The sequence below is a fragment of the Nicotiana tomentosiformis genome, chromosome 1, assembly GCF_000390325.3.
Source record: "Nicotiana tomentosiformis chromosome 1, ASM39032v3, whole genome shotgun sequence".
NCBI classification, from domain to species: domain Eukaryota; kingdom Viridiplantae; phylum Streptophyta; class Magnoliopsida; order Solanales; family Solanaceae; genus Nicotiana; species Nicotiana tomentosiformis.
In genome coordinates this window covers 114,525,880-114,536,409 of record NC_090812.1, presented here as the reverse complement: position 1 = coordinate 114,536,409, position 10,530 = coordinate 114,525,880, and the positions used below count along the sequence as shown (strand labels likewise).

The window sequence follows — 10,530 nt, the reverse complement described above, 5'->3', positions numbered from 1 at the left end:
GCTCTATAATATCTTATCTAAAATCAACAATATCTCAAGAAAAACTAAGTGAATTGACTATAATATCAATTGAAAAAGAATTGTTAAAAAATAAAAAAAATTATTAACAACTTTATATCTCAAAAATCTAAAAGAATAGATTTCAAATAAGAATATATGTTACTCCTTCCGTTCACTTTTACTTGGCACGCTTTGACTTTTCACGCCCCTTAAGAAATAATAAATGAAGTGCATAATTTACCATGATACTCATATTAATTGATGCATATTTTATTGGATTTGAAAAAATAATTTGAAATGAGTAATAAATACTGTGAGTATAACAATTTTTTTTTTGATCATTCTCTTTATATGTGTAAAGTGATAAGAAAAAATAAAATCTTTTTTTAGTATCCTTGCCAAGCAAAATTGAACGGAGCGAGTATAACTTTTTTCTAAAAACTTAGGCCTAATATTTAATTTTGCATTTAGGGCCCGCATGTACTTGAGCGGCGCCTGACCACTACATGTCCACAAAGCAGGAGAAACCCATCCGAGAATCAATCAATCGGATCTGGAAGTGAAAGCCAACTTCCAAGAAAAGAGGAAATATGAGTCGGGTAGTTCCAGCATCCTTATCCTCCTCACTACTTTATTCTTCTCCCACTCAATCTAAACCTCCTCGGCTCCAACGTTGGAATTCCTCTGCTCTTCTTTTTCCAACTACCCATCCTTTCTCTTCCCTTAATATCAAGCTCACCACCTCGGCAAAAAGTGTTACAGCTCACTCTTTCACTTGTAATTGCAGCTCAACTCCTGGCGGCCCTTCTCCCGGTACGTCCAATCCCTTTTGCGGATCTATCTTGGTCGAGGGTATAGTTGAACAATTTGTTATATTCATACTAAGTTACTGTCACCCACTAAGTGTTTGTGATATTGCCCGCTTATGTGGCATTAGTGACTTAAATGGTACTGACTCAAAATCTTGGATCCGTCTTTTGTTTCTGTGATATCCGTGGTAATAATTTTACAGTTTCCCCTTTTGCAAACTGTCTAATTGGTTAGTTGGGGGTTCGAATCACAAGGAGTAATTAGGAATCACTATTGATCCCGGAGAGTTTTTTTTTGGGGGGGGGGGAGATTAAAAGAATGATTTAAGTTATATACAATGACAGTGTATAGCTTTTTTACTCACTCAGTGTAGTTTAACAGGTTACGTACCATTTTTAACCAGTTAGGAGTTGATGCTTATGATAATGATTTAGTTGTATAAAGATTTTTTACGGTGCCAGTTCATAAAACTTAAAACTCAAAAAACAAAACTTTGTGTGTCCATATTCATCCGTTGACTCATGGTTTCTGCTTTTGAAAACTGTCTTAGCTAACTTGAATTGTTTCATGATATGATCATTTGCCATCATCTGTTTGTTGCTACTTCAGTATAACTTTTTAATTTTCAACGGGAATATCACCTCTTACTCGAATTTGGCTATATCCTTCGTCCTCGGAAGTAACTTGGTGTTGTGATGTACTACTTGTTTGCTAGAAATTATTGTTTAGCGAAGGATGATTGAAAGAGTTACAGGATTTCCTGCCTAGCCTTTGGACTGTTTTACTATCCATGCCCTATCTTGTGTTAAACTAGTTCCTATGGGGTACTCACATGATTGGTCATAGAGAAGTTATTGATTAGAAGCTATGAGTATGTGATTATAGCTGGGATGATCAGAGAGTGACCAAAGGAAGTAGCAAGTACAATTCCTATGGGGTACTCACATGATTGGTCATAGAGAAGTTCTTCTCTTTTGGAGATTTCATTTTTCTTTACAATTTCTTCAGTTTTTTTCTTTTTAAGGGTAAGTAGTTTTTCAGTTTTCTTCTCTGCCATTCCTGGATTTTCTCTTGGCTCCATTTGAGGAGTCCCATTTTTTATGATTTGTAGTAGTGTTTAAAAGAAACTTGGTTTGTAGCGTGAGATTGTGAATACACCTTTCTTTAGCTCTTCCCATTTCTTTTTGGCTTGTCTTAAGACTTTCAACTTTCTTTTTCCACTTGCTTTTGTCTTGGTTGGTTGGGGAGGGAGGAGTCTATGGGGGTTGGCTTTTGGATTTCAACAGTAAATTTTAACTAATTTTGTTGTTTCATCACAGTCTCCTCTAAATTCCCGCATATCTTTCACTCTTGAACCATTGAGCTAAAAACATCTCTTTGGCAGGTGAAAATGAGAGTAAGAATATCCTTGATGCATTCTTCTTAGGAAAAGCTCTGGCAGAAGCAGTTACCGAGCGCATAGAGTCTACAGTTGGGGAGTTCCTAAGTACAGTTGGCAGATTGCAAGCAGAGCAACAAAAGCAAGTTCAGGACTTTCAGGTATTAAGTAGTTCAAGTAGGAAACCTAGAAGCTATAAGTTAACAAGAATGTTATGAGAGATTGGTTTTAGTTTTCTTCAGGAGGCCCTTATTCAATGACATTTAATAGTGGCATATGGCTTCACCAACAGTATCAAGGAAACTTGTTAAAAATTAGATAAAGCTGAAATTTAGCATAACCTGCAAAGAGAGCCCAATATTTCCTTTTGGTCTACACATAATTAGGTTTTTAAAGATTTTTTTACTAAAGTTATGTGTCATAATGACTACCTTCCAATTCTTCAGCAAAGTTCTAGCTTTTTCCCGTAATCCAAACAACCAGTGGACTTGATAGGAGAGGGTTCAAAAAAATTTATGTTCCTGCTTGTTATTCAGACATATCTTGTTGAAGAAGCAGCGTATTTTCTTGGTCTTCCCTGTTAATTTTGGGACTGCTGCAGCTTATGGGCAACGTATACGATTTGATGCATCACTTCCATTTCTATGCTGTTGAACAACTCCAAACCTGTATGAGTGTATTCTCCTTCCGTTTTCTCCATTAGAACATATTTTTTATTTACTTAATTATGTTTTCAACACGCCTCCTCATGTGCGGTCTTTTTTTATGGGATAAGTACGTGAAAATTATTTTCTAATAATGTTGATGGTGAGACTCGAACCCATGAGTTCTGCTTGCTCTCATGCCATGTTGAAATGTGTGACCATCTCATCTAAAAACTTACTCTGTTAGAGAGTGCACTTCTTTTATTTAGTTAACTATGTCTTCAACTGATATAATTAAACCTCAATTAACTGAAGTCCCAGATGAAGGTAAAATATATCGTGAACGCTTTTATATATTTTTACCGGGAGAAGCTTGCTAGAACCACTTGAGTTTGTATGCAATTGAGCTCCCCTGAGATTATGAATTGCAGAACCAATTTCTTGTCTCTTGAGAAGCCATGACTCCCTTATACAGTACAGGAAAATATTATACACAGGCTAAGCATGATCACTATGAAAATTCTTTTCTGGTTGTCTAGAGTTGTTCCATCCAGAACAAATAGTGGATGAAGTTTATGCACAACTTTAGTAGAAATGTCTAACCATAAAAGGTTTGTGCAAAACAGGAGGAGGTTCTTGAAAGAGCAAAACAAGCCAAAGAGAAAGCAGCACGTGAAACAATGGATACACAGGGACTTATTCCCAACTCGTTTGCAGCAGATACATCGACAGCTGGTACTAGTGTTAATTCAGCAACTAGTCCACAAACAAGCATAAATTCCCAACCTGCTAAGATTGATTCAGAAGATGGAAGCAAGGACTCTAAGCTAGGGCTGTCAAACGGAGACTGATGTTTCTGTTGTTATACGTTTGTGTTTATCATCGTGATGTAATCTTGTTATCCTACACCCTAGCTTAGATTATATATTCAATGAAACAATATTATACTTGTAGGAGAGCAAAGAAAATTTTCTTGAGAGACTGTCATTTCACCATTAATATTATACCTTTTCTCCTTGGACAGTAAATAATGCTTCATTGCTTCGAGTACAATATTAGTGTCAGTTGTGTTACCTGAAGTCTCTAGACCTGATTTACTGCTGTAGAAATTTGTATTATAGATAAAAGCTATCGTCAAATCAAGACGTTCTTTAACCTACAGATGAAAGAAACTAATGTTGTGAAGTGATTTCGAAGTTGGTCATACATATTATTTTCAGATCTAAAGTAAAATTGAATTCCACAGTCCTCGAACAGTTTTAGCTACATAATTCCTTTTCCTTCTCATTATCGTTTCTGGTCACAAGTGATAACTTTGCTTTGGAACAATGTTAGGATCGGTAAATCGGGTAGTGCGAAATTTAGCCAAACAATGTTATAATGACAATAACAAAGACAATGCAAGTTGATAATAACGGCAATTAAAGAAGATAAAGAAGACAAAAATTTAACGAGGTTCGGTCAAGGTGACCTACGGCCACAAGCAGAGGATCAATTTCACTATACCAACAAGAGTACAAAATTAGAATACCCCAAGAGAATAACCTTACAAGATCACTCCAAAGAAAGAGTTCACACAAGTGTTTCCCAACACTCACTCTCTCACAAAATACTATATAATGAAATAAAGTAGTAGAAAGAAAGACAAGAGTGAAAAACTCTTAAATTGATGTGTTTACAAATGAGGAGACTCCTCTATTTATAACAAGAAATTTTTGGCCTAATAGTGGATATTATGTCATGGCAAATGTCATGATCCACAAAATTTGTTATAGTGAATATTATGTCATGACAAATGTCATGAAAATTTGGCTCCCACTTGAGAAGAAGCCAAATTAATGGCCATATTACAAATCTCCACCTTGGCCTAATTTCGGCTTATATATAGTAAATTTGCTCCACCTTCTCCGCAAAACCCCCAATGGGCAAAATCATTCTTCATAAATGCCAAGCAAGTTCACGCAAAAGCTTGAACTTGGACACTGGAAGAGGTTTTGTGAATATGTCAGCATGATTGTCTCTAATGTTGAACTTCTGAACAAAGACTTTTCCTTCATCAATGGTTTCTCGGATGAAATGATATTTTATATCAATGTGCTTCGTCCTCTTATGATACATTTGATCTTTAGTCAAGTGAATGACACTTTGACTATCACAGAAAATGGTAAGACCACCTTGGTGTGAACTGAGTTCCGCAAATAGACCCTTTAACTATAAGACTTCTTTGATTGCCTCGGTCACTGCCATATATTCTGCTTCGGTAGTAGATAAAGCTACTACATGTTGTAATGTAGCTTTCCAACTAATAACGCAACCACCAATGCAAAATACATAGCATGTCAGTGATCTTCTTTTGTCAAGATCACCTGTATAATCTGAGTCTACAAAACCAACCAAAGTGTTAGTATTTCTCCCAAACTCCAAACGTGTGTTTGAAGTACCTCGCAAGTATCTGAGAATCCATTTCACAGCCTGCCAATGTGCTTTACCAGGGCAAGCCATATACCGGCTTATCACACTCACTGCTTGTGAAATGTCTGGACGTGTACAAATAATTGCATACATAATACTGCCGACTGCACTGGAATAAGAAACTTGTGCCATGTACCTCTCTTCTTCCTCTAACTGCGGGGATTGAGCAACTGATAACTTAAAATGAGCAGCAAGAGGGGTACTAACTGGTTTAGCATCTTTCATGCCAAACCTCTCCAAGACTTTCTCCAAGTACTTCTTCTAGGTCAGAAATAGCCTGTTGGCTTTTCGATCTCTTTTGATCTCCATGCCAAGGATTTTCTTAGCTACTCCCAAATCTTTTCATCTCAAATTCACTTTTCAGCTGACCTTTCAAATTGTGAATTTCTGTTAAATCCTTAGCAGCAATGAGCATGTCATCAACATATAATAATAGGTACACAAATGAACCATCATTTAACTTCCGGAAGTAAATACAACTATCATACATGCTCCTCGAATAACCATGACCCAACATAAAGGAATCAAACCTTTTATACCATTATCTTGGAGACTGCTTTAATCCGTACAAGGATTTTCTCAAGTTCGCCATGTAAGAAAACTGTCTTAACATCAAGTTATTCTAATTCCAAATCATACATGGCAACGAAGGCAAGCAAGATACGAATAGAGCTATGTTTAACAACAGGTGAGAAAATTTCATTAAAATCAACTCCTTGTACCTGATTATAGCCCGTTGCAACTAATCGTGCCTTATACCTCGTATCTTCAACCCCTGTAATGCCATCCTTTTTCTTGAAGACCCATTTACAACCAACAATTCTTTTTCCTAATAGCGGCTTCACAAGAGACCAAGTACCATTTTTGTGGAGAGACTCAATTTCTTCATTCATTGCAATCAGCCACTTGGCTGAGTCAGCACCAGAAACTGCTTCTGAATATTTTGATGGTTCTCCAATTTTTTCAGTTTCCTGTGCAACTGAAAAAGCCAATGCAACATAATCTCCGAACCTTAATGGTTGTTTACCTTCTCTTCTTGGTCTATGTTTGGCTATAGAATACTCTTCTTTTTTTGGTTCAACTTCAGGAGTCTCAACTTCAGGAGTTTCAACTGTATTTTGCTCCAAAGTTGATGAGCTTGGCTCAGAAGGAATGCCAATCTTAATCTCCACTTGGTTATGTGTACTCTTTCCTTTATCTGTATTACAAGAACTAGAAGACTCTTTTCTAGAATGTAACATAGAGGATTCATCAAAGGTTACATCTCTGCTAATTATAAATTTTGGTGTCGTGGGATCAGGATACCATAGTCAGTATCCTTTCACCCCAGATGCATACACAAGGAAAATGCACTTTTTAGCCCTTGGCTCTAATTTTCAATCATTTAAATGCATATATGCAGGACAACCAAATATCTTTAAATTAGAATAATTAGCACGAGTACCTGACCACATCTACTCTGGAGTTTTAAAGTTCAAAGGTGCAGAAGGAGCTCGGTTGACAATATAATAAGTTGTAGAGATAGCTTCTGCCCAAAAGGCGTTTGTCAACCCAGCATTTGAAATCATGCAACGAGCCCTTTCCAAAAGAGTTCTATTCATCCTTTCTGTCACACTATTTTGCTGAGGTATCATTCTCACAGTACGATGTCGAGCAATTCCTTTATTCTTGCAAAATTCGTTGAATTCATCATTACAAAATTTCAAGCCATTATCTGTTCTAAGCCGCTTAACCTGTTTTCCTGTTTGCTTCTCAATCAAAACTTTCCATTGTTTGAAATTTAAGAAAACATCACTTTTATTTTTCAAGAAATAAACCCAAACTTTCCTTAAATAATCATCAATGAAAGTTAACATATACCGGGCACCACCTTTTGATGGGGTACATGGAGGACCCCAAAGATCTGAATGAATGTAATCTAAAGTACCTTTTGTTCTATGAATCGCTGGAGATTTGAAGCTGACTCTTTTCTGCTTCCCGAACACACAATGTTCACGAAACTCCATATTTTCGGTACTTTGGCCACATAAGAGACCTCTTTTGCTGAGGATGGAAATACCTTTTTCACTCATATGCCCCAATCGCAAATGCCACAATTTGGTGATGTCAGAATCTGATTTATCTGATATTGAAACTGCAGCAGAACCTGTAACAGTAGATCCCAAAAGAGTATACAACGTACCAGATCTGCGTGCTTTCATGATCACAAGAGCACCATGAGAAATTTTCAGAACTCCACCTTCACCTGTGTACTTGCACCCAATAGATTCTAGAGTGCCCAAAGAGATGAGATTTTTCTTCAAGTCAAGAACATGTCTAACATCGGTGAGAGTTCTTACCACACCATCGTACATTTTGATTCGGACTGTACCTTTTCCAATAATTTGCAGGCAGCATTGTTGCCCATCAATACAACTTCACCTCCAATAGATTCATATGTAGTAAATAAATCCCGATTGGGACACATATGATAAGAACAACCCGAATCTAAAATTCACTCATTGTTAGATTTGAAACTATTATTAGTTGCTAAAAAAATAGTTCCTTCAGTCTCATCAGCATCTACACTTGCTTCGGCAGTGTCAATATTTTTATGCTCATTTTTATTTTCTGTATGCTTTTCTTTGTTTTATATTTAAAGCATTCAGAAATAATGTGACCTTTCTTATGTCAATATTTGCACATGACATTTCTGTATCTGGATTTTGACCTTGATTTAGGTTTCTCACTACTTGAATCTTTCTTATTGGATCTACCTCTTATGAATAAGTCTTCCCCTTGGTTCCCACTAGTTTCCCCAGTAATATCTCTATCTATTTGTTCTTTTGATTTCAAAATAAATTTGATATCTTTATAAGAGATATTATTCTTTCCATAAAGCATAGTATCTCTTATATGTTTAAACGACTGGGGTAAGGAAACAAGCAATAACACGGCTTGATCCTCATCTTTGATTTCAACATCTATGTTACTTAAATTCATAAGAAGAGAATCAAAAGTATCAAGATGTGTAAGTATAGAGATACATTCATCCATACGAAAAGTGTAGAGCTTTTGCTTTAGGTAAAGCCTGTTTTCTACTGTTCTTTTCATATATAGATTTTTAAGCTTTTCCCATATGCCTTTGGCTGAGCTTTCTGCTGCAACTTCACGCAAAACCTCATTTGAAAGATTTAAAATAATACCTGTTTTTGTCTTTTTGTCTACGACGGCGAACTCCTCGTCCGTCATTTTATCTGGCATCTTCTCCTTTTCTTGCAGTGCCAAATCTAAGCCATCCCGAATTAGGATAACTTTCATCTTTAATTTCCACATTCCGAAGTTTGCACTCCGGTCAAATTTCTCAACATAAGACTTTGTTAGAGTCATTTTGGCTATTCAAACTAACCCGGTTAGATCTGGCTCTGATACCAATTTGTTAGGATCGGTAAACCGGGTAGTGCAGAATTTAGCCAAACAATGTTATAATGGCAATAACAAAGACAATGCAAGTTGATAATAACGGCAATTAAAGAAGATAAAGAAGACAAAAATTTAACGTAGTTCGGTCAAGGTGACCTACGTCCACAAGCGGAATGGAGCAATTTCACTATACCAACAAGAGTACAAAATTAGAATACCACAAGAGAATAACCTCACAAGATCACTCCAAAGAAATGGTTCACACAAGTGTTTCCCAACACTCACTCTCTTACAAAATACTCTATAATGAAATAAAGGAGGAGAAAGAAAGACAAGAGTGAAAAGCTCTTGAATTGGTGTATTTACAAATGAGGAGAAGCTCATCTATTTATAGCAAGAAATTTTTGGCCTAATAGTGGATATTATATCATGGCAAATGTCATGATTCACAAAATTTGTTATAGTGGATATTATGTCATGACAAATGTCATGAAAATTTGACCCCCACTTGAGAAGAAGCCAAATTAATGGCCATATTACAAACAAGAACAAAATGCAATTAGCAAAAATGCCTCTACCGTGATATATAATTGCCTCAATTTAGCAACTTAAATGAAGATGGTCTCTGGTATCAAAATTTTTACAGGACAAACTAATTTAAAAACCACAAAAATAGATTTTTAAGATGGTACTATAAGGGTTCATTCATTATCCAAGTCAACCCCGGATAATAGGATTGTTTGGGAAGGCTATAAGATGGACAACCGCCAATAGGTGGTACTCTTTGTCTAGGGTGGAGTCCAGAACTTAAATGTGATTCTTTTTGCCATGTAGGACGGAAATAAGTGTAAAAAAAAAGAGTGACTTATCTATGTATAATGATCTTTTAAAGAGCGCTATACATTAACAGACGTTTTGGACGTTAAGGTATAACGCTCTTTAAAAAAGCGCTATACATCTATAACGCTGTTATTAAAGGCGTTATATGTATAACACTTTTTTAAAGAGCGCTATACCTATTTTGTGGGCCCACCAATAAGTCTCCTGTATTTAACTAACATAACAATAATTCAAATGGGTATAGCGCCCTTTAAAAGAGCGTTATACCTAAAACAATTTAGCCCCCCCGAGCTAGGCATTGCCTTATTTAAAGGCGTTAGGATTTTACAAAAATCCATTCAAAAAATATTCGTAACTCCTGTTAAAATTTTTCTTCTTGTTAAATTCTCAAGCATTTTTTCATAATGTCTAAAGAGCGAAAAATAAGGGTTTTATTATATTGGGAGGAGGGGGAACACTGTGAACTATAGTTTATCTCCACAGTGTCATGTTAAGTTGTCACTTAAAATGGAGTACGATATATTGGTATCGTTGTTATATAAAAAAAATGAGTGTGAGGAAACGTTCGGTGAACCTTAAAATAACCGGAAGATATCTGTATTCTGTCACTTCGCAAGGGGTTGCTTGTTACGTTGAGTTTAACATCGACGATGATGAAACTTTGAGGGATTTATTTAGGACTCCGGATGAATACCGAGAATGTCTTGTGATAAAAATGTTTGAAATGTACGTCAAGGTCGAAGACGTTCGCAATAATGAGGTTAAGCATAGTAGGGATAACCCTCAGTCGTCGGGTGGTTATTCTGGAGCAGTTTTTGCCGGACAGGTTCCGGCTGAAAGAGTTTGGCCTGATTGTAAATTAAATAATTATTTTTTATAATTATACAATATTTAATTGGACAAAGTATTCATATATGGGTTCCAGACTTGATATTTGAGGCCCAGTAGCACCAAACTATCCTGAATTCTTATGTGTGTCAATTT

General features: G+C 36.1%; 1 protein-coding gene and 1 long non-coding RNA gene across 2 annotated transcripts; both read left to right on the top strand.

The window, feature by feature from the left end:
• Window positions 1–485: 485 nt before the first annotated feature.
• Window positions 486–3,847, top strand: LOC104118983 (uncharacterized protein At4g13200, chloroplastic). The gene is made up of 3 exons (XM_009630370.4): window positions 486–813; window positions 2,195–2,349; window positions 3,459–3,847. The coding sequence occupies exons 1-3, from the start codon at window positions 591–593 to the stop codon at window positions 3,681–3,683; spliced, it is 603 nt and encodes a 200-aa protein (XP_009628665.1). The 5' UTR covers window positions 486–590; the 3' UTR covers window positions 3,684–3,847.
• A 232-nt stretch (window positions 3,848–4,079) lies between these two features.
• LOC138902174 (uncharacterized) lies at window positions 4,080–9,319 on the top strand. The gene is made up of 2 exons (XR_011412493.1): window positions 4,080–4,162; window positions 9,254–9,319. It is a non-coding gene; the product is annotated as an uncharacterized lncRNA (long non-coding RNA).
• The last annotated feature ends 1,211 nt before the right edge of the window (window positions 9,320–10,530 follow it).

Coding starts and splice junctions, on each gene's coding strand:
- LOC104118983 (XM_009630370.4), top strand. CDS start 591: ATGAGTCGGGTAGTTCCAGCATCCTTATCCTCCTCACTACTTTATTCT. Junction 814..2,194: donor TCCTGGCGGCCCTTCTCCCG/GTACGTCCAATC, acceptor TCTCTTTGGCAG/GTGAAAATGAGAGTAAGAAT. Junction 2,350..3,458: donor AGCAAGTTCAGGACTTTCAG/GTATTAAGTAGT, acceptor TGTGCAAAACAG/GAGGAGGTTCTTGAAAGAGC.